Here is a 26,348-nt window from a genome sequence, read left to right on the forward strand (position 1 = left end):
TAATTCCTCGCTTTTGCTCAGGTCGCTCTTCGCACCCCCTCGGGATTGGGATCTGAGACAACGATATCCGGTACCGAACGAGCAAATGATCTCTCATCTAAAATCCTTTGAACCTCTCCTTTACTTATCTAGCAGCCACTTACGAATCCTTTTGTAACATGTGTTTTCATGAGATTGATCCCATACATTTTTCCCTCTGCTGTAGCCGTAGTCATAACCGTACTTAAAGAAGGGATACGCTTGTTACGGTTACGTAGCCCAAGAGTTCCCACTTAGGGCTATTGTAGATCCCAACGTCACCGAAGCACCCTCGGTCCCAGCTGCAGACCGCGTGCGCGAACTGACGATGTTAGCTGCCGACCAAGTGGGATTAAGTTGGATTTTCAAACTCATGTCCCAACAAACAACTTGTAGAACTGAAACTTTAGTTGGCATAGCGCATCGACTAAGAACATGACAAACGCATACATGATAATAAACTGATTGAAACCCGTAGCGAAATTGACTGAATGATGATTGACATGGAAATTCGAGTTCAATTGCCACAACGCGAACGTCACAGAACTGCAATCTCACGACCTAGATCAGTCTCCTGTGCTCGTATTTAGTAATTATCAGCCGCTCACAATTAAGCATAATAATCATGAAACATCCTGTTGAAATGTCTAACTTAATTATTGCTAAACCCCTCGGCTGTAAAACTGTGCCTCGAGGCTCATAGGTACGGATGTCAGACGGATGACAGCGGGACCTGAAATTTCTACAGAGCAAGGTAAGGTAGGGTAGGGTAAGTAATCTAGCCGCGCGTGTAATACTACTCACTCATTTAATCCCACAGCTGAAATGAGCAAATCAAAAATCGAGAATAGTAAGGTATGTTAAAATAGTATGTTCGGTCCCTCTGACGCTGCCCAAGCAACAGTATGTTGCCAATACGGCAGATAATACTCGGGCAGCTCTTATGGCACCATATCAAATTGAATCCTTCTCCGCGCCTCGAAATCGCATGCTACATCAACGACTACACGGTAGGAAACCAACAGAATGCCGGTACCAATTGTGTGGTAAAAAAATAATAATGAGCTGCACTGTCTAATGGACGCGTTGAAGAAGAAAGGAAGAAAGGGAAGAGGGAAAAAAAAATTGAGCTGGGAAAAGTTATCGTGAAAGAAAGTTGGGTGGGTCTCGAGTCGGCTCCGCTTTGTCACATGACTTTAGGACAAGCCCGTCATCTTAGGTAACAGGCTTTTAAGGCGAGGCTAGTAGGCTAGTCGGGCTTGTTGATGTGGCTTGATAAGGGATGAGGTGCTTGGCTTCCCGTAGATTAGGCCCATAGGCCGTAGATTAGGAACTTCCATAATTGAAGCGACGTGGGGTCTCTCGAATGCTGTCCTATGAATTGTTTGGTATGCGATCTACCGAAATAATTATTTTTCACTTGGCGAAGAGCTTTATTATTTTATGACTTCATATGCGCATTAGAAAATCACACGCAATCCCATCGTTGAATGACTGAGCCTTTCTGAGGCTTCTTGTCTGGCCTAAGTGCCAATTGACATCCTTTCCTATTCGCGCCCCTGAATCAAAGCGCTAGACGCCAGACCGACATCATGGCATCAGCTGTATTCTTCCTCGATCTAAAGGGCAAGGTGCGATTATTATAACTGCCCGTATACTCTCTATTTCTGTAAACTCGCTGACATGGCTGTATATAGACCCTACTTGCCCGAAACTACCGAGGTGATATTCCCATGTCAGCTGTCGAAAAGTTCCCTATCCTCCTTAGCGAAGCCGAAGAAGAGTCCTCTGCCGTACCACCATGTTTCTCCCACGAAGGCATCAATGTGTGTAGCATATCAAGAATTGTATTTGCATCCGATGCTGATTTCTAGTAGTATTTATATATCCGACATAACAACCTTTACCTCCTTGCCTTGACGAAGCGAAACACGAATGCAGCCGAGATCTTATTGTTCCTACATAAAGTTGTCGAAGTCTTCACCGAGTATTTCAAAGCGCTAGAAGAGGAATCCATCCGCGACAACTTTGTCATTATATACGAGTTACTAGACGAGATGATGGATTTCGGCTACCCTCAAACGACAGAGTCCAAGATCCTCCAAGAATACATCACCCAGGAGTCGCACAAGTTGGAAGTACAAGCTCGGCCACCCATTGCAGTCACTAATGCCGTATCGTGGCGGTCCGAGGGCATAAGATACAGGAAGAACGAAGTGTTTTTGGATGTCGTCGAAAGCTTGAACCTACTAGTATCGGCGAACGGAAACGTGTTAAGGTCGGAGATTCTCGGCGCGATCAAGATGAAGTGTTATCTATCCGGAATGCCAGAACTGCGACTCGGCTTAAACGACAAAGTCATGTTCGAGACAACGGGAAGGACGACAAGAGGCAAGGCTATCGAGATGGAGGATGTCAAGTTCCATCAATGCGTGCGATTATCGCGCTTTGAGAATGACCGAACAATCTCTTTCATCCCCCCAGACGGCGAGTTCGAGTTGATGAGTTACCGATTGAACACCCAAGTCAAACCTCTGATTTGGGTTGAGTGTGTGGTCGAGAGCCACTCAGGGTCGCGTATCGAGTATATGCTTAAAGCAAAGGCGCAATTTAAGAGGAGGAGCACAGCGAATAACGTCGAAATTATTGTTCCGGTACCAGATGACGCCGACTCACCTCGGTTCCGAACGAACATCGGCAGCGTTCATTACGCCCCTGAGCAGAGTGCCATCGTATGGAAGATTAAGCAGTTCGGCGGTGGCAAGGAGTTCCTCATGCGAGCCGAGCTAGGATTACCTAGTGTGAGAGGTGACGACGAACATGGAGGTGGAATGACAGGTGGATTTGGTGGAAGTATGGGCGGCGTCAATGCAGGCAAAGGCTCCAAGAGACCCATCCAGGTCAAGTTTGAGATCCCCTATTTCACAACTAGCGGTATTCAAGTACGATATTTGAAGATCACAGAGCCTAAGGTATGTTTTCCTCCTTTTCTAACCCAGCCACATACGTATTGACCTCATCTCTAGTTGCAATACCCGTCATTACCTTGGGTTAGATATATTACTCAGTCAGGGGATATCGCTGTGCGGTTACCGGATGTTGTATGAGAGGCGCCCAGCGGTTGACCTATAATGTTTTTCTAACGAGGATGTTACTTTTCGACAGGTCTAGAGAAAAGTTTCAGGTAGTGTTGATAAGTTACAATTAGTCAGTGGCGACGCCGGGCATGAATATTAAACGACGTTCCAAATATCGTTCGTATACCCGTTTTAATTACATTATTTTGGCAGATCTGTTCCTGCGGCCTCCCGAGATCATCTTCCCGCGACCCATCGATGGCACGTTTAAGAGCTTCAAATTGTTCCGAGACATATCTCTATGTCAATTGTGAGAGTTGACATTTTACTACGACTCGTAACTTTACTCTTGCCCTTTTCTCACTCGCTTTGTAAGAGTTGAAGGTCTAGGTAAGCGATGAATGATGTTGATCACAACAACACCAAGTGATTTTCTATATACCTCCCCTTCGTCCTACCCTACACCATTTCCCAAAATCAGAACAGCTCTATGTTTACCTGTCTTGCGCATAAGTCATCCTTGATATTATTTTACCTCGTTGCTATCACCTTTGTACTTCGAACCCATATCATACGCTTAATCGATGTCAACACTCTTGAACTGAAGGAGTTTTTCAGTGAGAAGGCGCCCCCGTATGCTATTCTGTCACATACATGGAAAGGCGACACAGAGGTGACGTTCCAGGAGTGGCAGCGCGCTGCCGTTGATGACACCATCAAGAGCAAAGAGGGCTATACCAAGATCCTGGGGGCTTGTCGTCGCGCGCGGGCCGATGGCTTACAATATCTTTGGTGTGACACCAACTGCATAGACAAGTCCAGCTCTGCGGAACTCAGCGAGGCTATCAACAGCATGTTCGCTTGGTACCGTGATTCGATCGTATGCTACGCCTACCTCTATAACGTCCAGGCCGGGTCAGGTACATTTGCTAGAAGTAGATGGTTCACTAGGGGTTGGACATTGCAGGAGCTACTCGCGCCAAGTAAGGTCTTGTTCTTTGATCAACACTGGACGGTGCTTGGGGACAGGAGCGGGCTAGCAAGAGCAGTCACTAATATCACCAAGATCCATATTGGTGTGTTAGAAGACCGTTCAACAATTCACGACTACTCTATTGCCCAACGCATGTCTTGGGCGGCCGACCGTCAGACAACACGCCTAGAGGATATTGCATATTGTCTCCTTGGGATATTCGACATAAACATGCCTCTACTTTATGGAGAGGGAACAAAAGCATTCACCAGGCTGCAAAGAGAGATCATCAGCATGTCTAACGACCAAAGCATTCTTGCATGGAGTATGGAACCCTCGTGTACCAACCTTCAGACAAGTGCTTTAGCACCGTCACCAACTGCTTTTCGTTTTAGTGGATCGATAGTCAGAAACGATGAAACATTTGAAAGTGCTTATTCCATCAAGAACCTAGGAATATCGATGAAAATGGCTCTTATTAAAACTGCAGTTGGAGGAGTCGCTTTAATCGGGCTGAACTGCGTCAAAGAATTGCATAGAAAAGCTCGCCACTATAAGCTACCGAGCGGAATTAAGTTGAAGAGGCATTTTCGAATTTGGATTGCCATAAAGCATCTTAATGATGATACATATGTTAGGATCCACCAACCATCGTCTATGGTATTTCTTCATAATTCATATCCAACCTTGACACATTCCACGCCGGTGGAGATATTCTTGAGTCTGGGTACATATCAGTTTCACGCCACACAAAAGTTCAAGGATCCTTTCGAGAGCTTGCGAAAGCATGTTTCAAGTTTGCCATCTGAGCTTGTGCTTACGATCGCATCGGGGAAAATGACTCTTGACGGGCAGATCTTCAGGGAGGTATATCCCCTAGGTGGCATTTCTATTCTTCAGCTAAAACATCGAGGCATTTCAACACTATCACATTTTCTCATATCATGCGACAATCTTTCTGTAATCTTCTCAGTGTTTTGGGATGAGTGTTTGTTTCCCCAGAAATGGCAGTATACAACTATCTTTGACCCAAACCTCGAAGTCAGTAACAATATGACTTCCCAGGAGGAGTGGTCCTGTCTCTTCGAGAGCTATAGGCACACCCAGTCTAGGGAATGTTGTAACAGCATTAGTGCTATGTATTCGATTCATGAAAGACTACGAGAAGCGTACAGAAAGAAGTTGTTATCATACGAGAAGGATGAGAAGACCCCAATCATACGGGCAGAGCCAACAGTGCTGAAAGATTTATTTGGCCAGCCAGAACTAGTTGTTGATATTATTTTTCGGGAAACCCCAAACTCCATGTATAATTCCCCCTGATATGCCTCGAAATGCGGCTCGGCGAAGCTTCTTTTATCTCCTAGACAATATATACAGGCATTAACTCGGTCTTTAGGTAGACGAGTGGGCAATTCGAATTTGTGCTCGAAGCAGCATTAATATATATCGTGCATCGTTTCCAGCGTTGTAAAGCAAGTGACCATGGAACCTTACACCTGGCGTCGTCTCGAGTGCCTTTTCAAGTTCGATTCGATCAAACTGTCGGTGTTGGAATTGCCATATTTTCTGAGTATCGAGGTATGTTGTAGAGTCTAGCGGCTTCCAGTATTCTTCTAATAGTCGCATCGTTGCGCTCACACCATGTCCAATTATTGTTATTTTTCGGGCTCCTATCATGGGCGAACTGAAGACATCGCTAAGTTTCGTAGCTATCTAAGTGGAGGTAATAAGCTCAGTACGGCCAAAGCTAAATGCTTCGGGATTGCCCAGCACACGTTGATTCTGATACGATATATTTTCCCTAATCTGTCAATGGAAACTGTCTACCTCAAACTTGGCAAAGCTGTCCGGGTGCCATATAGATACTCCGATATCTGTAACCTTCGTGATCTCGGTGATCTTGGTGATCTCACTGAGATCACTGAGATCACTTCCCTCCATCAGCTTAGCCGAGGTTTATCCGTTCTTGATCGTACGTTTCAGGATCCCCGCTTCCATACAAGGTATGGTTCCCGTGCTGTTGGTTCGTAACATTGGTTCGTAACAACAGTTTATTATACAATTTTTAATATATTTATTAAAATGCTTTAATTATTTAATATATTATTATTATAATATTAAAATATAAAATAATATTATTTAATAACATTTATAATATTTTTCCAAAGTTATAATAATTGTTATAAATTTTATTTTATTAAAATTATATATATTTTTAAAAATAATATTTTTAATAATTATAATATTAATTATAAACGTAAATTATATTTAATATATTATAAAGTTTTTATAAGAAATTTATTAATAATTTATATAATAATTAAATTAAAAATTTAATTCGTGTTATTATTTAATAAAATTCGTAATTTAATTAATTTTAACGTATTTATTATTATATTTTTATAATAAAATATTAATTATTTTTTTAATATAAAAAGCTTAAATATAAAATATTTACGCATTTAATTTAATAATACATTTAATAATAATATTTTTTCGGGAATTAATTTTTACGTAATAATATTATAAATTTATATTATTAATAACCGTTAATATAATTGCGTAATATATTAAAAAAAATTTATATAATTTTATAATATATGTGACGAACCTACACTCAGGTCCGTTAGAGTGTAGTAACAGGGGTCTTGATTTTAGGTAAACAGTAGCGGTACGGGTCAAGTGTCAATAAAACGTTGAAGTGTTCGTCAGGAAGGCTTGGAGTCCTTCCCCTTATATGGGTTAGATATAAGACTTAGATTGATAGCTAAGGAAACGTAAATGAGTGTCTAGATACATGAGGGTCTTAAATACCCGTAGGTCTTCCTTACTCTAGGCCTGAAGCCTTCGTGATCTTGGTGATCTCGGTGATCTCACTGAGATCACTTCCCTCCATCAGGATTGCCGAGGTTTATCCGTTCTTGGGATCGTACGCTTCAAGATCCCCGCTTCCATACAAGGTATGGTTCCCGTGCTGTTGGTTCGTGACAATATATTTAATATTAAAAAATTAATTTTATTAAAAAATATAAAACGTAAAATTTAATTTAATTTTTTTAATTATAATATATTATTAAAATATAATTATTTAATAAAATATTAAAAGTAAAATTTAAATAATAAAATAAATTTATTAATTTTTAATTTTATATTTATAATTTTAAAAAAACTTTAAACGAAATTAATATAATTTTATTTTCTTATATCACTTATTAAATTAAAATATTAACTTTAAATTTATATTAAACAATTAGGTCATGATTTCATGATGAAAAAAGGTTATAAACTTGTATGTATTATTTTAACCGGTTAGTAAGTATGGTTAAAACCCCCCACGATTTACGCGACGCTAGGATACAACAGGAGGCATTTTACCCCGGATAATTAAGAGTTGGAGAAGGCCCCCCCACGGTCACCTGGGGGGCAGGGGACAACCCCCGCGTTCGGGATTCCTTGGCGGATATTCCCATCTCTCAGCCGTCCCGAGCAAGTGGGAGGGAAATTTGTCGCGCAGCCGTGTTCCTGTTGAAAACCCAGACTGGACCCCCATCGACTCCGCTCCCCCGGTTTGTTATTTTAGTCCATCAAGTCTTTACCTGCGTCTTCCCTGCGTTTGTTCCCCCATCTCGAAAGTCCCCGCGGAACGGTTCGACGCATATGCAAATCATCCGTTACTATTATTATAATAGTATGGACGAGCGATGCCGCGGTTAAATGGCGTCTCAACAGTCCCAGCAGCAATCACCATTAGGAGGAGGAGGAGGAGGAACTGCTAATGCTGTTGGTGGCGGAGGAAGTACATACAAACGAGCGAGTCGGAAGGGAGCTCCCCGGAAGTTTTCGTGCGACTGGCCCGGGTGCGACAAGATCTATTCGAGAGCTGAGCATCTTCAAAGGCATCAATTGAATCGTAAGGCTAAGTGTGATCCCAAGACTACCTACCCAGGTAGAGATCCATCCACTCTTGTGGATCTGCATCGATGGTTACATGGATATATATAAACATATAAAGACAATACTAACATGAATACAAGATGATCCCAGAACTATTTATACGTGCGATGTCCCTGGCTGCACGCAAGCATTCGTGAGGGCAGATCTATTGGCGCGACACAGGAAGCGCCATTCGGCCTCGTACACCCCTAGGAACCGCAACAGCAGCTCCAGCACGGCCACCAAAGAATCTGCACAGGATAGGCCTATAATGCCTTCACCTAGTATCGCCCCGAATCCTGTTGGACCACCGCGGTCGACGACATTCCCTAAACAGCCCGCGAGTGCTCCGCGGAATGCTCCGCGGAATGCAGCTGTACTCTTAACCTCAGATTCCCCGGTTCAAGCTCACCCTCCGCCTTTACCACCTCCACCTATGGCACCTATGGCACCTACACAGCCAACTCCGCTTCCACGTAGCGTCCCGTGGATGTCTTCGATAAATAGTGTTAACATCATTCGTCAAAAGGCTGGGTTTTACGGTCGTGAACAACCACAGCCACAGCCACAACCACAACCACCCATGCACGATCATCCTACGTTCGTTCCTTATCATAATGTACCGGTGTCGACTGAAGCGAACGAGATTGGGATTCGCGAGAACTTTGGTGTGTGGCTCTTTGACCCTCATCAGACGTATCGAGACTTGAGTTTCGCCAACGTACCCTTTCTCGAAGGCGGGTTGGAGTCCCCGTTCAATAATAACATTCATTACGACCACGAATCGCTTGCCAGTCGATCTCAGCTTGATCTTACACCTCCTCGACACCCCGATATGCCTGATGAGCTTATTTCCGAGTATCGTCGGGTGGAAGTTCTACACTATATTAAACTGTTTTACCAGAAACGGAATAAGTTCGACTCGAAGCTGGCTAATTTGATGCACGAGACAAGCGACGACACGTCAGGTTTAAGCTTGGATTTCTTGCGGGATTGTATGCGACATTATTGGGATTTCGTATCTCCGAGACTTCCCATCGTCCATCAACCAACCTTCTCTTCCGCGCAATGTTCCATCTTCCTTCTCCTGGTTATGATTGCTTTGGGTGCCGCTCATATCTACAGTCGTGAATCGACTCGGGAAATGCCGGAGTATAAAGCATTAGCTGATCTTATTATTTCTAATGTCCGTTTCGAAATTCTAACGGCTGATGAAGCGTCTCCCCCTGTTGATCTCTGGGTCGCACAGGCTTTACTCTTAGTGGAATTTTACGAGAAGATGTACTCGTCTAGGAACCTTCACGAGAGAGCGCATGTCTATCACTCGGTAACCCTGACACTGCTTAGACGAGGTAGTCCGCTGATCGCAGGTGCGGGTTCTGATTCGCCATCCGACGAGTCGAATGGAAGCAATCAACCTGCGACTTCAGATGCGAGGGCGTGGTGGGCGAAATGGGCTAGGACCGAATCGATGCGTAGGGTAGTATTTGCCGCATTCATGATGGATATCATCCACGCTGCTATGTTTGGACATGCGGCTGATATGGCTCCTCACGAAATACGTCTACCTTTACCTTGCGACGAGTCTTTATGGTTGGCTTCGAGTGCCGAGACGGTTCGTCATAATGATTCGAATTTCAGATTATATGGTGTCAAGGCTGTCTCGTTCTTGGACGGATTAAAATGTGCCATCCACGGGAAGGAAGTTCGAACCCACGCCTTTGGTCGCATGATTATTATGTGTGGCCTTCTAAGTGTCGGTTGGCACCTGAGACATCGCGACACGCATCTCAAATGGTTGGAGCTTGGTGCTAATTCCTCTGATACGAGGGATAAATGGTGTAACATGCTCCTCAAAGCATTTGATGATTGGAAGACCAGTTTTGATGTGGCTGTCGGTTCGAGTGACTCCGAGACGGATGGCCCTGGACCACAAGCTCATTCCAACGGACTTATCCAAAGCGCATCTGTCCTCTATCACCTTGCTCATATCAGTCTGTATATCGACATTGTAGATTGCCAAGTCTACACGGGAGCGAAGAGGTTACTCGGTCGCAAAGTCTCTACTCGAGATTATAAGAATGTTGTAGCTCGAATGTCTGTATGGGCAAATCAGATGACAACCCGTCATGCGATACTCCACGCCTTCAAGCTTCTTCATCGCATCCTCGCGGACCCCCGCCAAAAGAGGGACAATGGATATCCTAACACCCCTGTTGATACTCATGGGGTACAGTACTCATGTCGACGAGATCCTGATCCTCATAGACCTTGGATTATGTATTATGCTACCTTGAGTATTTGGTCTTTCGTAAGAGCACTTACTCATTCCAGGGATCAACCCAATACCCTTCCACCGTTCCCGCCGCAATTACAGCGTAACACGACGAATGTTTATGATTACCTCTGTAAAGTAACTAAACTCTCCGAGCTCGATACTTCGGCCACGAATCTGCAAGCGAACCTCCAGGATGGGTTATCTAATCTACTTGATACCATCGGTACGCTTACATCCGAATCACCTTCCGAGCTACTCAAGGAAGCATGCGGTCGGCTCGATGCGTGCAAGCAAATGCTTTACCACGGCGACTCTTGAGCACATCATCTCGAGGTCTTGATCCTTATCTGCCTGCCTACCTACCTACCTATTTAATGTTGTAATGAGCGTAGCGATTGTATTTGATCATTTAACCCTAGTAGTCTGGGACACCATCGCTATTAGCACTACAAAATAGCTTTGTTCTAGTTGAGTTAAGCTTAAAATTCGGATAGCCGGCTTGAGGAACAAGTCTGGCTAGTTGAACATGTATACACAAGGGCCATCTCCTTTTCCTAGCACGATGTTGGTATCCTACCAATCCCACCAAAAAGTGATCACAGGCAATCCCAGTCACGAATACGAAATAGACAAAAAATGATACAATCAACGTATCCAACGTAGGTAGTGAGAAATCATTTCATTGATTGAGAATAAGAGTGCGTGATATACGGTGTATAGATAACAAGACCGACAGCCACAAGCCGTCCTTTACTTGACCTGGAACCCCTCTTTACCATATACACAATCCATACATAGAATGACTATAGAACGAGTAACCTTACCTACACCACTACAGGACCTTTACCTATAGCAATGACGTTTCCTACCATGCGCACGTAGGAAGGATATCGAGGCTCACTCTCCTGGATAGCGATAAGGGATCTAAGCGCAGCCTGGAACTCACCTAGGCACGTAGCCGTCAAGGTTATGCGGCTCAACTTCTCCAGCACCCGTATCTGCTTCGAGGCCGAAATCCAGCCGCGGATGCCGATGGCGGTCTTCGCGCACCGCTTGTTCTCGACCAGCAGGTGCAGGTGCTTGGCGAGCTGGCGCTTGTACGGAAGCATCAGGTTCGTGAGGATGCGGCGGCGGTCGCGCGCGTCGTCGTCGTGGAACTCGAGCTCGTACGAGCTCCGCAGGAGCGCCCGGCAGAAGCACAGCGCGCACATCGACGGGATCTGGAGCCGTTCGAGCCGGAAGCCGTCGTCGAGGCCGAATGTCCGGTGGACCGTCTCTACGGTGTGCGAGCAGGTATACATCTCGTGCGTTACGAAGGTCGGCATTTTGTCTTCCCATCGATCGTAAATGCGTAAAAAGAATGGTACCTGCGACGTTGTTCCGTAGAGGCACGGTGGGCTGATTGTGTTGACCTATGGGTGGGCTGGGACAAGCGGTACAGCTTTAGATCATGCTGAGTGGGAATGGCTAAGGAGCGAGGAAATAGGAGAGAATAGCAGTTTTAAAAACAACTTTATATATATATATATAAATGAGATACGCTATCTCGATACCGTGGGCTTTCTTTCTCTTTAAATCGTACTCGAGATAAAGGGGTACCCACCAACTTGTTGTTTGTTTCGGCAGCATTGTGGCTGACGATGTCCTATTGTCTCAGTTGTCTGCTAACTTTATGAAAGTAACGTGACGTAATTCTGCGGCGTTGGCTTGTGTGGCAACTCTTTCAGCGTCCTTTAATTGCATTCTACATTTTTGTGAGAAATCAGAGCATCACGTCATGGATTTAGGTATGGATGAATGAAGTCAATGTCTCCTATACAACCTTTCCGCTTAGTAGCTAGGTCCTATATAGAGTATCTGCGTATCACTCAGCCCCATCGTGACAATGCATATAAGACATTATGTATGTGTAAAGGGTACTCGGATTTAAATGTTGCAGTTTGATTTGTTATTCCTCGTGTAATTCCAGTTCACCGCAGATGGTGTAGAACATGTAACTACCGTGTATCGTGTAGTGTATCGTGTATCGAAACCTCCCTGGTATCTATAAACTGTGGGCTGTCACTAGCTCGCCGACCCTTTTAGCTTCCATCTTGTAATAAAGGTAATAAAGACTGCTTCTATAAACAATGTAACTCTCCGTGTGGACAAAAGATCCGTTGCTCAATTGGCCCGTTTAGGTTTGATGTGAACGGTGTGAGTAGTAATCCATCGCAAGTCGATCTAAATTCTTTGAAATGTTTGACCAAGTCCTTGCTTGTACTGAGTGCTAAGGCCCTGCTATAAATAGGTTAGAATCTTTCATAATAGTGGGAGTTGTAGCACGTACCAGAAGATCTAAGTGACACTATCACATTTCTTTATGATACATATTTGTGAAGTTTCAGTCACCTCCCAAGATATTGCGCATCCTGTCGTCTATTCTGGATAGGAAAGCAATATAAGGTACTTGGAATGGATTAATAGTCGATTTTTATTTCCGTCTGCAGCACAATTGGCAGCGCTGAAGTTAGGCGTGAGACAAGTGGGACAAGGCGAGTGTTTTGTATGTGGTTCCTAGAGCGATCTTGCCAGGTAAGGCGTCGTGGAAGTGGATTATATTATGACCTTCAGTGAAACTTTCAAAGTCAGTATCAAGAGGACGGAAGATGAATAATACTTAGGATATCAGACTTATAAGAACTTACTCAGCCTTTGGTGTTAGCTCTCGTCGAGAGGCTCCGATTGATTCGGCTGAGCTGATGAGCTAACGCACTGACTACCGAAGCCATTTTCATCCTTTATTGGTGTTTGATCGTCGGTGTTCGTTGCTTTTTTTTTGACGAACTCATGAGCAGTTGAAGTATTGTTGAGTTATACTTGGCCGTGACCTTGGCCTTGACCCTGACCTTGACCTGCCAAGATAGCTTCAATGTTGTCGGAGTCCTCTCGTCCGAGGAAAGTAGGCGCGATGAGCAAACCGAATAGGAAATAGTTACTTGGGTGGAAGTAACCAGTAATAATAATAGTTACTATGGTGGAAGTAACTAGTAACAGTAGTAGTTACTTGGGTGAAAGTAACTAGTAATAATAATAGTTATTGTGGTGGAAATAATTGATAATAATAGTTAATAGGATAGTCTAAGTATGTGTTGATAATGATGAGTTAATTGTAATTTTATAGTTATATCTTATTGAAGTTGGAGTTGAAGTTGTACTTCGGTGTAATGAATGGTAACGAATGGTTAGGATGACAAGAAAGTCGGGGGGCGTGGCCATGTATTTATATTTGGCGGCGTTGTGGTAGGCGATGTACTGATTTTAAGTTAACGGTTGATCCTGACGAATTTAGGAAACTACGAAATAAAAAAAAATATTAATGGGAAAGAACGAAATAATTATTTGGTGCAATCATATTTTATTATTATTTTTTTTCTAGCGAGTTGATTTGCTGCCTTGCAGCTCAGTTTGGCATTACTGATTGTATTTTGCGCCGTTCTGTACCTACCTCAAGCAGGTAAAATCAGTAAAATCAGCACGGCGCTTTCCTTCCAAGTGCAATACATGTAACTACCTGTTACTTAAGTTCCTACGAAAGTACCTAAGGCCTTAAAATAAAATAATAAAATAATATCACGATACATGATACATGATACCGTGCTTTCCATTTTGTCTATATGTTATCAAACATGGTGATTCTAGCTGATAACACGCCGTCTTATCAATTTTACCTACTGCCTAATAAAATAAAAATAGCTCAAAGGTTTTTATTGCACAAAATTAAACATACATTCAAAAGTTACTTGTTTGTCCTATGCCGTCTTGGACGTGTTGTGGACTCTTACCTTTATCAAGACCATCATCTTAAAATACTCATGTATGTTCACGCAATGTTCCGTCTTCTACATGTTACTACCCAAATTATCCAGACAAGTCTATCAGAGCCTGTTATTGCAATGATTAACATAACTGTCCCATCCCTTCAAATTTGATTAAACCATTGAACGTGTAGTTGATATTAAGTAGTTATCCTATTGCCTTCAACAAGAAATAGGAATGATTAGTCATCGTCTGTTCAGTAAACGTCCGAAAAGGGGCTGTTGGAGAGACGTGATTGGTCTATTAAGCCGGGACCATGCGGAAACCCCAAAATAGTTTCAGATCCCGACCGAAGTGACACAATCCCTAGACCAACAAAGTTTCTTATTTTTAATCGTCAATAAACCGCTTCCATCTATTTATAACTTTTCCGTTGACTAAATGATCGTCAATAACAGTCCTTCTATGTTGACCTTGATGATCTCTTATCCCTTGCATTCAACTTTGACGAATCTCGAAACTTCAGTTACAACATATTACCATGCTGTATTAGTGTTGCGACAGCTGAATATGATGCCCATGATTTCTGACCTTCATCCGAACTTTTGAATAGGTATTTACTACGCAGCCACGATCGCATAGCCCACATATAACAATTGTCGCAAGGGAAGCAGACCGGAATCTAATGTAGCGAGTCCCCCTAGGAAGAGGTTATAATCGGTAGCTGAGAAGCCTTACATTTGAACCCTGAATTGTCCCTTGGGTGTTTCTAGCTCGACGATCAAGATGCTTATGATAGTTTTATCATGGAAAATCTATGATATGCTAATCTCTTCACCGGGATGATCTGGGCTATGATGTTTTACTAGTTAATGCCAGCGCGATAGAAATACGGCAACTTAGCACTTAACTCAGATACCTACACGCAGACTTACTTTCAGTAGGGATATGCATCTGAGTATATTTAAACTTGCATAGGATATGTTAACTAGCCTCTCTAGATGTTTGTGTAAGGTAGGTAAACTTTGCGGGGGCTAAGTAAGGCATGTATGTCAGTCTTAAAATACATTTTGGACGCGTTGCTATTCCAAACGCAATTGGACATACGAACGACCAAACGCTGCGAAGCATGAATTTGCCGACAGTATCTAGGGTGGCTATCTTGGGAATAAACGTCCATTCGGCCAAATGATGATGTGCGACGTATCAAAACAAGGGGTGTGTTTCCGAGGCTGATGCCGCAGGCCTAACGGAAACATCAACATCCGCACTTAGCCTCGTGGCCGTTTTCGACCACCCGGCATCAGGGATAAACGACAAGAAACTTTCGAGAGGGGATGGAAATACCAGCTCTCGTCTGAATATATAAACATCCGAATGATCGCTTCGGGATCTACAACAAGTGCATCAAGATCACAGACTTCCATACAAAAACAGCTTGACTCATTCACTTCATCATCCTATCTATCTTTGCAAACGCCGGTTCGAGTTTCATCAGTTACTTCCTACACTACTATCATTACCATTACCTACCAAAAGCGTAAAACGAAACAATAAACAAAATGGTTCGCATCGCCTTCTTCGCCCTTCTCTCCGGTAAGTTCGCATTAACATAGACCTCTCCAACCCGTACCTCACCGCTAACAATCTCCCAAGTTGTCGCTGCCATCCCGGCACCCCTCCAGCCCGACCCAGCTGGCGACAAGAACGTGGGCAACGGAAAGGGCATCCAGTTCATCGGCGGGCAGTGTCTGAGCTCGGCGGATTGCGCGTCGACGTGCTGCGCGGGAGTGTCGGGCCAGAGCTTTGGCTTGTGCTCCGGCCTCGGCGCGCAGACCCAGGCTGGGAAGACCGGCTGCGGCTTTGGAGACAACGGGCAGACTCGGCCGCCTAACGACGGGTGCACGAACTAAACCGGGCGGCTTGAGTTTTGGTCGGCACTAATGACAAACGGGAATAGACATCAGCCACTCGGCGAGGTTGGTGGGAAACGTCATACTGCCAGGGCTGGAGTGCCGTCTTCGGAGGGAGCGCTGCGGAGATACAAAGTATGGGAGACGTACATGCCTTAGGAGGTATGATAGGACATGATCAGAGGATGGTATCTATTGTTTGGTACCTAGGGTTGGTTATCTATTTTTCTTTTCTTTTCTTTCTTTTTTGATATTATATGGGGAGCATTGTATCGCATCTATAGGATATATCAATATGATTACGGACGTATTTATTCTGCCGAGCTCGCTTTTCTAAATTCTTATCCGGTTCTCATCGCAGTCAACTCTGGGGGACCAGGAAACAAATGAGATAGATGCGGTACCTGTGGTCCAATATTTATTTAACCATACCAACATGCTATCTCGAGTTTTATATATGATTTCGGCTACCTCGGCTACCAAGGTATGCCCAGAAGATATTCGTACATGGTTAATCCGATCTGATAAAACTTCAAAGAAGACAGCAGCTATCGAGATCATAAGTAACATACACGGGAGCATCTACAATGTATCTCCTTCAAAGAAGCCATCTAGGAACATCTTGTAATCTGAACATTCCACTCCGTTTACCACGCCCGTAAAAAATGCCATACGAGTGGTGTGTAAAACTAATCCGACATCAACGCCTTAACTTTTATTTAAACTGTACATGTATCACAACACCCCTTGGTGCATCTCGATGCTGCCGTTGGGATTGCTTCTAACAGTGAACCATCGTGATAGATCGAAATCTAACCTCCGTTTATCGATTACGTGAATACGTGACCGCCGCAAAATATGCAATATTAATCACTCCTTATGCATGACCGAAACTCTTTTCAACATCCCTTCCTCCTATCAACACCGTAGGATGTAATGGTTCGTTGACGCCATGTCTCATTATATACCCTCTTTTAAATAAATACCCAGAGAGTAGTCAGACCTCCCAGTAACCCCGAATCTATTTAAACCGATCAAGCTTCCCTTCCGAATCGGACGTCAAACTCTCTCAGCACACCCATAATGCTGGCTACCTGGACCTCGATGGGTGCTCTACCTGCCGTATTCGCTGGTAGCGGAGTAGCCTTAAGTCTAGGCAACCAAGTGCCAATCTCGTCAGCAGCCTTGTCGAAGTTTCGGTGGCTAGACAGCGTCTTGTACGCATCTGCGCATGAAAGGCTAACACTGGTCGATGGTTCGGCGGATGATGCTGATGCTGATGCTGATGCTTCGGTAGATTTGCAGCATCCGGATCCGCCGGATCCGCCGCAGCACCCTCTGCTGGGTGCGCCTGAGTTGCGGGCAAAGTTCGCGGCGAGGCTACGGCAGAAGAGGCCAGACTTAGGGTCTCTTAGACACTGAGCACAAGAACCTGGGCCTTTGGGACCACAGCCACCCGAAGGACGGCCTGCCGGTATCGGAGCGCGATTCAAGGAATTGATACCTGGTAATTTGACGGCGCCGGTTGATGTGATTTCTATCGGATGAGGGCCGACGTCATTTTCGGAAGGAGGTGGTGTCTGAACTTGTTGAGATGCTGCAGGGAGTGTCTGCGATGCGGCAGCCTCGGCACACATACAATAGGTGCCTTGTTCGCAGAAGCCGCAAGAGTCTCGCGGCGGCATGGTCGGCTGAGTAGGGGGTTGGTACAAAATCGGCTCTGGAACAGGATCCTTCTTCTTAGCAAAGGCAGTAGTAAAATCGACTTCGTGGGGGTATGGCTCGGGTATCTTCTGCCTCTTCTCTTCGGGAGCCATGAGGGACAGGGAAGATTTCTTCCGCTTAAGCTCAGTTTCCGAATTCGGAGCCATATCCTTCACCATAGCTTCGAGGCATTCGCATTTGGAACCGATGCTGCATTTGCTGCATCCGATAGTCGTGTCAGCAAGAACTTCTTCCGCACAGGCGCATGGTCCGTTGATTTCACAATTGCCACAACCTGTCGGATCAGTTGACGATTCCCGCGGGGCGCCCGACGAACCCGATGAGTCGGGAGGGGAGATGATTTGCGAGATAGAAAAGGCTGTGGCCGAATTACGGTGATCTGGTGCGTTGCTAGTGAGACTTCCTCGTGGCGTTGGATGCTGGGATGAAAAGCTTAGTGGGTTTGGTAGCGTTCCGCGCTGCGTGGCAAAACTTCCGGGTCTTGAAGACGCCTCTTCTCTTCTCCATCGTTGTCGCAACTCCTCAAGTTCGCTTGTCGCTTTGATGCGCTCTCTACGTTCCTTCTCTAGTAAATCCTCCAAGACTACGCATTTATTTCGTAGGGCTTTCACTTCGGCATCTAGGTCATGTACCTGCTCGGTAAGCTGTTGCTGATTTCGCTCGTATTCTTCCTTCTGCTCTTCTAGCTGTTCCTCTAATTCGCCAACACGAGCAGCCCTCCGCTCTCGAAATGCACGCTGGGCGGCGCGGTTCTGAGCCTTACGTTTAGTTGGTGGTGTATCCGTGGCAGGTTTCCGACCAGGTTTGGGCCTCGGAGGAACTACCCATTCCTTGCTGGTGATTGAGGCCTTCGAAGCCATTACGGTGGCTTGCGAAGCTACGGCTGCAATTGCGGTTGCAGGTTTGATGGCAAGCTGATGGGTTGAAGTAGGCGTAGACACGCTCGAAATGGGTGAGGCAGCTGAGGCGGGGGAAGATGCAGCTGAGATAGGGGTTATAGAGAGTTTGGTTGGTTGAAGTTTGGAGTGGCCGTTGAGATAAGCGGGAGACATGGTAGCAGCAGAGGTCGCCATGTTATTCCGATTCTGGAGCAGAGAAACGGGAAAACCATTTAGTCGATCCTATTTGCTGTGCTACACGCGTTGAGCTCTAGGATTTTCTGTGGGATTGACTCCGCAAGGGTGCAGATTGATGGTATCAGAGCTGGTAAATAGAGGTAGGTAGGTATACCTATTAGAGAAGGTTACTTTATGACGGTCGATATATCTCTCCTTGGCCTTTAGCTATAGGCTGTATTCTTTTGGTGTGTCTGGTAGGTTATCTAACTTCGTCAATTCAAGGGAAGAAAGAAAATCAATTAAGAGGGTCCCCCTCCCACGAATCAAGCAAACTTCGGGGGGGTTATAGGCAGTGATGTACCTAGTGACTGAATGCGAGTGAGCGGGCCGAGCTACCCTCAGGGTCTCCGAGTTAGGGCCTAATTGATTGTGCTTAAAGGTGGTTTGGCCAAGTATCTGTTGTACTTGGTATAGGAAAAAGAATTTGGAAAATAAAAGAAAATGAGCAGGATTGAGTTCTCCACGTTGGTGTGAGATAGGTGTGACTAACGAATGAAAAAATGAGACAGACGGGATGACCGTTTGACAGATTTTTGATCAGTCAATTCGTTGATTGAGAGACGGGATTAAAGTAGGATTTATTATCCCCTTATTACAAGTCAAGTCAACAAACAGATGTCTTTGTTCTCAATCGGCAACGGGGGTGTTGCAAGAGATGTTGGGGTTCATGCAGACGATCTCTCAATATTGATTGATCTGACCTAGAGAGAAAAATAAGGTAAGGTTCACTTATGTTTGTTTGGGTGGGAAGAGGACGGGGCTCGACTGACGACTTGTGGTAGACTGGTTGTTGATGGTTCGAGATCAATGGTCACTGATCAGATTGATAAGATTATGCCAGGGCCCTGTAGCCTGTAGCCTGGAGCCCACAGTCCACTTGTTTTAATCCGAGCCAACAACGTCACATGGGGAGGAAAGGCTAGGATAGGATAGGATAGGCTCGGCAGCCTGTTACAAAAAAAAAAAAAAAAAAAAAAAAAAAAAGAGTGTCGATCCACTTCCACCACTCCCACTAATGGTTGCTCGGATTCCGAACTCGTTCCAAGCCGGAGATAGATGTTTGCATATAATCCTGTCCTTTTCCTTATCACATTTAATTGCACCTCCTCTTATCCCCTCTTAACTCCTCTCGTTGTTGCGACCAACTATTCGATTAAAAGTTTATGTATGGCGTAAAATAGTACCGTACCTTTTAAAACATCAAAAATTGGTGAGATGGAAATTGGTGACGTTCGGGTGCGACCGGGAGAAATCTGCGCCCAGCCAGGCCGGTACCGGAGAATTCGGCAAGTTCCACTTAATTATGTAAACCTTTAAAGGTGAACTCGGTGAATTGGCCTTTAGCGCATCCTCAACTCTTAACTTTACCCCACATAATGAGGTCCCAATGAATGCCCTTAAAGCCAATTCAGCATGTACCTAGGTACTTCAACCACACCTTGACCCCGACGCGACCTGCACATCAACGAGAGCTATCCTTACGAAATGTGCTCGTGATAATCTAATTACTTGCATCGTCATAAGGCTGATACGCAATGCAACTGGTCGATAGACGGGAATAAATTACCAACGTTCTGAACACAGACCGAACCTAAAACCCGGAATATATCTTCACCACAATCAGACCTAAAATCTAATCATCTCGAATGTCTTATTATACAAAACCTACCTAGGCAGTTTATCCTAACGACATCCACCATTTTTGATCATCTCCCTCTAGACTTCGAGACGACATGTCCCATCTCGCAGCACCGTCACCAGCAAGACCGGTGAGCTCTCGCAGCTTCGCCTTGGTGTCGTCGTCCGAGTCCTCAGACAACGAAGACGACGCTCCGCTCCCCTTCCCTACTGCGCTTCCTCGCTCAGATTTCCTAGCCCCCGACTTCGACCCGGCGGAATACCTCTCCTCCCTCGCGAACCGCCACCAAACCCTAGAAGACCTGCGATCCGACCTGAGGGAGCGGAGCGCCGCTATTAGTACCGAGCTGCTGGAACTAGTCAATGCGAACTACACGAGTTTCTTGAGCTTAGGTGACGAGCTTAAGGGCGGTGAAGAGAAGGTCGAGGATGTCCGTGTGGCGCTATTGGGATTTCGGCGAGCGGTTGAAGAGATCAAGGGCCGAGTAAGAGAAAGGGGAACCGAAGTTGCGAGCTTAAATCGAGATCTATCCGGCGTAAGAAGTGAAATCGAAACCGGAAGAAAAATGCTAGAGTTAGATGAGAGGTTATCCGTACTCGAGGGTCGACTAGCGGTGGGAAGTACAGGGCCAGATAGCGATGATAGCGACGAGGATGATGGAAACGATGAGAACGAATTGGAGGGAGCAGTGGGAAACAGTACCGCAAAACTGACTCGGTTAGCAAACGAGTATACAGTAGTGGACGAGTTAGCCAACGACATTGGAAGGGATACGCCATTTGTACGAAAAGCGGAGGAGAGGTTAACGAGATGTAGAAACACCATCTTATTAGACCTTGGTACGGCGTTGAAGGAAGCCACGAAGGCAGGTACTAGAGGACAGGCCAAGCTACTAAAGTTAATGGGCATCTATTCTCGATTAGATGCCCAACTAGAAGCTGTAAAGGTATTGAAGAGCGCTTAATGAGCGAGCAGGACGCATTTTCACTATTATTTATAAGCATATTTCTAGCAAGATACCCCCGAAGATATAACTTTTACGAAGCATATGGTACAATTATGTTATGCACTGTCCTGCCTTAAGGGGTATAGTATAAATATCTACATGGCTGTGCTTAGGTGTGCTGGCTGGATCTTCTCGTCGGTAGAGTTGATAGCTCCGCTTAAGCTGAAACCCGGCCCGTTGGTGGATGTCAGAACGACCTCAACTAGATCCTTCTTGACCCTATCTTCCATATTCGAGATTTGTTCTTTTACCGCTGTCACAAGCGCCTTGACGTTCGCGGAGAGCATATTAGGTGTGAATTGGATGTTCCCGATGGGCATGCGAATCGCGCCGACCCTTTCTCTGTAGTTCTCGGCGCCGACCATCTCGTGCATCAGGGTCTTCACACTCCTGGTGATGGTGTTGGTCTTAATGCTGGGCATAAGACCCTTGGGACCTAGTATACGACCTAGGTTGGCCTTTTTAAGGGCTGGTTCCGAATCGACGTGGCAGATCAGACGGTTAAACGGTAGCTTGTTCGGATTCGCCTTGATGAGTTCGAATAGGGATTCTTCTCCGAAAGCGACAGCACCACCGGCGCGGGCATCGTGCATCGCGCCACTGCCTTCCTTACAAATGACCGCGATCTGCGTGTCGTTTTTAACGGGGTAAGGCAATCGTATCCGATTTCGAAGCACGGGACTGCTCTTGGGCGTTCTTATTTTTAAGGAGAGTTCGTATGTAACAGACGATGGCGGTCGACCAACTTCGGCGGCTCGTAGATATCTAGAGTTCCTGTAAGTTCAAGTACAAGAATAGAGGAATGGGAGTTGTTAGAGACTCGAGTTATGGACTCAAGGAATATCTCACCTCATAGCATCGCATAGCGAAACCCTCTCCTCTTTGCTAGGTGTGGCATATTTGTATTCTTTGAATCGCTGCTGCTTTTTGGCCCTCTTCAACTTTTCCTTTTCTTTCTCGCGCGCCCTCATGGCCGCTGTGCCTGCGCTTTTGCATCTCGTCTGAACTATGGACGGAACCAGGAACCTAGGGATGGTCGCATTCATAGGCCTTATAGATGTAGAGAGGCTTAGCCTCGCCAGCGAAGCAATGCACTGACTTGTGGAAGCCATGGTGACGTTTCCGTGGTTGCCGACAGTCGTCAGACCGTAGTGATATGAAGCTTTGGAGATCGATATGAAGAAACAAATTTACATAAGGACAAGGATTAGGTACATGTATGGGGTACTTTTCAGCCATGTTGAACATTGAAGTGGGGACTATCACTAGCCACATTTTAATTTCTTATCGTACTTGATAATACTATATGTACCTACCTATAGAGATATGCAGCTATCTAATCAGTTAATCAGTCAATTTACCCCTCTATCAGCTTTTTTTTATAGAGGTGCTCTCGGTGGGGTGACCCCGCCAAAATCTGTCGTCTGCTTGTTGACTCAAAACAGCCGAGTCGGAGACTGGGACTCACTTATACGCAAACTTACTATTTTACCCCTAAATCTCCAAGGTCAGATTTAGCTTCGAGTAGTTACAGTAGCCGCCAAAATGAAGGCAGACGAACTCGTTGCCGTATCGACCTCTCTTGGAGGAGACTTCAAGTCTATTGAGCCTCACCTTATCCGACTTGAAAAGCATCTCACCTTGAGGACTTACCTTGCCGGATACACTCTAAGCGAACTAGACACTAAGATCTGGCTTGCCATCAAGGGAAATCGCGTCGCTGTATCCTTCGTCCGGAAGGGATCCTACCCAAACCTCCACCGATGGTTCACCTATGTCGAACAAGTCCATCCCGAGATCCAAGCCGAAGTCAAAGCTGCAGACTCGGCACGAAAGGCCAAGGTCCAGGCGGCTAGTCGAGCTGGTGCTAGCTATAACTTAGCACTACAGGAGACAGATAAGGGAGTCGTCACTCGATTCCTTCCCGAGCCATCGTAAGAAATTCCTTGTTCCTTATTCCTTATTCCCTATTCCTTATTTATATAGCATATACGAAGCAATGGCTTGGCAGATTTCTAATTGGAACGCAGGGGATACCTTCACATTGGACACGCCAAAGCCGCGCTACTCAGCGATTACTTTGCGCACCAAGCTTACGATGGCAAGCTACGTCTGAGATTAGACGATACGAACCCGAGCAAAGAGAAGGAGGAGTACCAGGATGCCATCATCGAGGATCTTGCTCTCATGGGAATCAAGCCGGATGTCGTCACGTATACCTCGGACTACTTCGACCACCTTTACGAAACCTGCCTCTCCCTCATCAAGAGCGGTAACGCATATGCTGATGACACGGACGTAGAGACCATGCGCGACGAGCGAGGAAAGGGTATCGCATCCAAGCGACGAGACAGAACGGTTGAGGAGAACTTGGCCATATTTGAAGAGATGAAGAATGGTACGGAGGAAGGGTTGAAGAATTGTATTCGCGCAAAGATCTCGGTCGACAACCCGAACAAGGCTATGCGCGACCCCGTCATCTACAGGTGCAATCCCAACGATCCGCATCACCGCACCGGCACCAAATGGAAGATGTACCCTACCTACGATCTCGCATGCCCTGTGGTCGACAGCTTGGAAGGTGTCACGCACGCGCTCAGGTCCACCGAATACACGGACAGAAACCCTCAGTTCCAATGGTTCATCGACACGCTTAAGCTACGCCAGGTGTACATGTGGGATTTCGCTCGTATGAATTTCATCCGGACCTTCTTGTCCAAGCGCAAGCTCGCTAAGCTGGTTGACACCGGCCGAGTCTGGGGCTGGGATGACCCGCGAATGCCGACCATCCGGGGTATTCGCAGACGAGGCATGACCATCGCCGCGCTCCGCGATTTTATTTTGAAGCAGGGTCCGTCCAGGAATGTCGTGTCCATGGACTGGGCTAGCTTCTGGGCTACGAACAAAAAGGAGATTGACCCGGTTGCGCCACGACACACCGCCATTCTAAAGAAGGACCACGTCAAAGTCGCTATCATGGGAGATGAAGCCCCTGCCGAGCCACGTACCGAAGACAAGCCACTCCACCCTAAGAACCCCGCCGTCGGGACTAAGAAGGTAGCTTTTAGCAAAGAACTGATCCTGGACCAGGAAGATGCCAAGTCATTCAAAGACGGCGAAGAGATTACTCTAATGCAATGGGGCAACGCGGTCGTCAGAGCTATTGCCAGCGGTGACCCAATTACAAGCATTACGTGCGAGTTGAACCTCAAGGGAGATGTTCGTTCTACCGAGAAGAAGGTTACGTGGCTCTCGACGCAGGGGCAGAAGCTTATCGATGCGGAGCTCTGGGACTTTGACTATTTGATTACCAAGGACAAGCTCGAGGAGGATGACGACCTAGAGCAGTTCCTAAACCCCGTAACGGCGACTAAGGAAGACGCATTCTGCGACGAGGGTGTCGCTAAGCTTAAGCAGGATGATATTATCCAGTTGGAGCGGAGAGGGTACTATCGCGTAGACAAGGCGTACGACGAGAATGGGGATAAGAAGGTTGTTCTGTTCTGCATCCCGACCGGAAAGAACAAATAGACAGGCAAAACGTGTAGTTCGGAGGACTCGAATAATAATAAAAAAGGCTCAATGGTGATAGAGATTGCTGTCGGGCTACGAAGATCATGTGCTGTTTTACGCGATGCTGGGGCCGAAAACGTGAATCCTTCAGAGAGGACAGCGTAGAACAATCGCCGAGCAATTCATCCATGGTAGTCTTCCGTATGGTAGCAGCATCAAACCAGTACTTAGAATGAGTTGTAAAATAGGTGCTATTGTAGATGATCCCGTTCCAAATACCTAGTATAGTGATGTTCGGGTATGCTATATCATTCGTCCGATGCCATAAGATCGAGCTAAGAGGTGACGAATGAGAAGAGCGATTGATTTGCTTATACGAAACAGCTTGATAGACTCGACTCTAACGTGGCTATTGGCTTAAGTTCGTGATTTCAGGCTCACAGGACAATAATTGTAATGATTAAAATGTCAAAATACGAAAACCCAAAGCTACAGGGTCAAAGTCAGGTTCGGTGGATAGTGAGTGTATCAACATAGTCTGTTATGATATTAAATATAGCCCTTCGTGTTGAAGTTTCTAACCTTAGGTATATACACATGTATACCTTGGAGGTAGGTAGATAGATGTATCAGGCAGGACCAAAGTTTAAGGTTGAATGTAGCTATCACGATGATAAAATAGCTCACGATATAACACCTGAAGTAGTTGTTCACATTGGCCATAGCCATATTCGTATTGCTGATACATATCAACACACACGAAGAGGTATTTAGACTTACACGAAACCACAGATACCTATCCCCAAGAGGAAGTACGAAGGGATCAAGTCCATAGACCGTGTCATTCTCATACAGGTAAGCCTCACTCATTATGTAGCCTTACGTTCTACTTTGGGATAGCTATGGCCTAGAACCGTGATAGGCAGAGTAACTCTATAGACGGGCTGAATACACCCCCTTAGCTCTCGTTACTATGGGCGTGTGCATATTCGAAAGTTTACGTGATTAGGTAGGTATTTACGTGATATTATGTTTACCCAGAATCATTACGTCCTACCCATTATTAAAGTGTTTTCGGTGACTATGCGGCTGCATATGTATGTATGTCCAGACCCAATTTACGCGCTCTTTGGTCTCCGCGACGCCGTTCAGGCCAGGAGAAGTGGGAGCTATCCTAATACGTCTGAATGAATCAAGCTTCTGTACCGAAAACGAGGTTGTAGTAAGCCGTCGTTGCTTACCTATATACGTCGATATTACGTGGTATATGTCTGCAGTGCCACGACGCGATCCCGATGGGCAGGACGGGCAGGGCCATGCTGGGCGAGGCTATCCGGACAACGGAATATCTAGG

General features: G+C 45.6%; 9 protein-coding genes across 9 annotated transcripts; 6 read left to right on the forward strand and 3 right to left on the reverse strand.

Annotated features, from left to right (window-relative positions):
• The first annotated feature begins 1,348 nt into the window (after positions 1 to 1,348).
• Positions 1,349 to 3,330, forward strand: F4812DRAFT_419761 (Mu homology domain-containing protein). The gene is made up of 4 exons (XM_047933378.1): positions 1,349 to 1,649; positions 1,716 to 1,844; positions 1,896 to 2,990; positions 3,045 to 3,330. Exons 1-4 carry the CDS (start codon positions 1,611 to 1,613, stop codon positions 3,123 to 3,125), a joined length of 1,344 nt encoding a protein of 447 aa, XP_047791937.1. The 5' UTR covers positions 1,349 to 1,610; the 3' UTR covers positions 3,126 to 3,330.
• A 171-nt stretch (positions 3,331 to 3,501) lies between these two features.
• F4812DRAFT_419763 (HET-domain-containing protein) lies at positions 3,502 to 5,966 on the forward strand. The gene has a single exon (XM_047933379.1). It carries the CDS (start codon positions 3,586 to 3,588, stop codon positions 5,389 to 5,391), a length of 1,806 nt encoding a protein of 601 aa, XP_047791938.1. The 5' UTR covers positions 3,502 to 3,585; the 3' UTR covers positions 5,392 to 5,966.
• A 1,697-nt stretch (positions 5,967 to 7,663) lies between these two features.
• Positions 7,664 to 10,853, forward strand: F4812DRAFT_296392 (fungal-specific transcription factor domain-containing protein). Its single transcript, XM_047931189.1, has 2 exons — positions 7,664 to 7,981; positions 8,106 to 10,853. Exons 1-2 carry the CDS (start codon positions 7,786 to 7,788, stop codon positions 10,598 to 10,600), a joined length of 2,691 nt encoding a protein of 896 aa, XP_047791939.1. The 5' UTR covers positions 7,664 to 7,785; the 3' UTR covers positions 10,601 to 10,853.
• On the reverse strand, positions 10,854 to 11,834 carry F4812DRAFT_296389 (uncharacterized protein). The gene has a single exon (XM_047931188.1). The coding sequence runs from the start codon at positions 11,605 to 11,607 to the stop codon at positions 11,107 to 11,109; it is 501 nt and encodes a 166-aa protein (XP_047791940.1). The 5' UTR covers positions 11,608 to 11,834; the 3' UTR covers positions 10,854 to 11,106.
• A 3,617-nt stretch (positions 11,835 to 15,451) lies between these two features.
• On the forward strand, positions 15,452 to 16,160 carry F4812DRAFT_296422 (uncharacterized protein). The gene is made up of 2 exons (XM_047931190.1): positions 15,452 to 15,676; positions 15,737 to 16,160. The coding sequence occupies exons 1-2, from the start codon at positions 15,643 to 15,645 to the stop codon at positions 15,991 to 15,993; spliced, it is 291 nt and encodes a 96-aa protein (XP_047791941.1). The 5' UTR covers positions 15,452 to 15,642; the 3' UTR covers positions 15,994 to 16,160.
• An 867-nt stretch (positions 16,161 to 17,027) lies between these two features.
• Positions 17,028 to 18,791, reverse strand: F4812DRAFT_457027 (uncharacterized protein; the record flags this gene model as incomplete). The annotated part of the gene is made up of 1 exon (XM_047937096.1): positions 17,028 to 18,791. One exon carries the CDS (start codon positions 18,789 to 18,791, stop codon positions 17,028 to 17,030), a length of 1,764 nt encoding a protein of 587 aa, XP_047791942.1.
• Positions 18,792 to 20,264: 1,473 nt separating this feature from the next.
• Positions 20,265 to 21,508, forward strand: F4812DRAFT_296489 (oligomeric golgi complex component, COG2-domain-containing protein). Its single transcript, XM_047931191.1, has one exon. The coding sequence runs from the start codon at positions 20,570 to 20,572 to the stop codon at positions 21,437 to 21,439; it is 870 nt and encodes a 289-aa protein (XP_047791943.1). The 5' UTR covers positions 20,265 to 20,569; the 3' UTR covers positions 21,440 to 21,508.
• On the reverse strand, positions 21,508 to 22,752 carry F4812DRAFT_296493 (ribosomal protein L1). Its single transcript, XM_047931192.1, has 2 exons — positions 22,331 to 22,752; positions 21,508 to 22,246 (listed from the first exon to the last, which is right to left on the reverse strand). The coding sequence occupies exons 1-2, from the start codon at positions 22,591 to 22,593 to the stop codon at positions 21,577 to 21,579; spliced, it is 933 nt and encodes a 310-aa protein (XP_047791944.1). The 5' UTR covers positions 22,594 to 22,752; the 3' UTR covers positions 21,508 to 21,576.
• A 92-nt stretch (positions 22,753 to 22,844) lies between these two features.
• On the forward strand, positions 22,845 to 25,507 carry F4812DRAFT_419769 (glutamyl-tRNA synthetase). The gene is made up of 2 exons (XM_047933380.1): positions 22,845 to 23,415; positions 23,512 to 25,507. Exons 1-2 carry the CDS (start codon positions 23,027 to 23,029, stop codon positions 25,010 to 25,012), a joined length of 1,890 nt encoding a protein of 629 aa, XP_047791945.1. The 5' UTR covers positions 22,845 to 23,026; the 3' UTR covers positions 25,013 to 25,507.
• The last annotated feature ends 841 nt before the right edge of the window (positions 25,508 to 26,348 follow it).

This window comes from Daldinia caldariorum (assembly GCF_022478825.1).
Source record: "Daldinia caldariorum strain CBS 122874 unplaced genomic scaffold F4812scaffold_4, whole genome shotgun sequence".
Taxonomy (NCBI): Eukaryota; Fungi; Ascomycota; class Sordariomycetes; order Xylariales; family Hypoxylaceae; genus Daldinia; species Daldinia caldariorum.

Bases quoted from the DNA above. Each gene is read 5' to 3' on its own strand.
- F4812DRAFT_419761 (XM_047933378.1), top strand. From the start codon at position 1,611: ATGGCATCAGCTGTATTCTTCCTCGATCTAAAGGGCAAG. The intron at 1,650-1,715 runs GTGCGATTATTA...GGCTGTATATAG, and splicing joins TCCTCGATCTAAAGGGCAAG to ACCCTACTTGCCCGAAACTA. The intron at 1,845-1,895 runs GTGTGTAGCATA...GATTTCTAGTAG, and splicing joins TCTCCCACGAAGGCATCAAT to TATTTATATATCCGACATAA.
- F4812DRAFT_419763 (XM_047933379.1), top strand. From the start codon at position 3,586: ATGTTTACCTGTCTTGCGCATAAGTCATCCTTGATATTATTTTACCTC.
- F4812DRAFT_296392 (XM_047931189.1), top strand. From the start codon at position 7,786: ATGGCGTCTCAACAGTCCCAGCAGCAATCACCATTAGGAGGAGGAGGA. The intron at 7,982-8,105 runs GTAAGGCTAAGT...CATGAATACAAG, and splicing joins TCAAAGGCATCAATTGAATC to ATGATCCCAGAACTATTTAT.
- F4812DRAFT_296389 (XM_047931188.1), bottom strand. From the start codon at position 11,607: ATGCCGACCTTCGTAACGCACGAGATGTATACCTGCTCGCACACCGTA.
- F4812DRAFT_296422 (XM_047931190.1), top strand. From the start codon at position 15,643: ATGGTTCGCATCGCCTTCTTCGCCCTTCTCTCCG. The intron at 15,677-15,736 runs GTAAGTTCGCAT...CAATCTCCCAAG, and splicing joins CTTCTTCGCCCTTCTCTCCG to TTGTCGCTGCCATCCCGGCA.
- F4812DRAFT_296489 (XM_047931191.1), top strand. From the start codon at position 20,570: ATGTCCCATCTCGCAGCACCGTCACCAGCAAGACCGGTGAGCTCTCGC.
- F4812DRAFT_296493 (XM_047931192.1), bottom strand. From the start codon at position 22,593: ATGGCTTCCACAAGTCAGTGCATTGCTTCGCTGGCGAGGCTAAGCCTC. The intron at 22,247-22,330 runs GTGAGATATTCC...CAGGAACTCTAG, and splicing joins TCGCTATGCGATGCTATGAG to ATATCTACGAGCCGCCGAAG.
- F4812DRAFT_419769 (XM_047933380.1), top strand. From the start codon at position 23,027: ATGAAGGCAGACGAACTCGTTGCCGTATCGACCTCTCTTGGAGGAGAC. The intron at 23,416-23,511 runs GTAAGAAATTCC...ATTGGAACGCAG, and splicing joins CGATTCCTTCCCGAGCCATC to GGGATACCTTCACATTGGAC.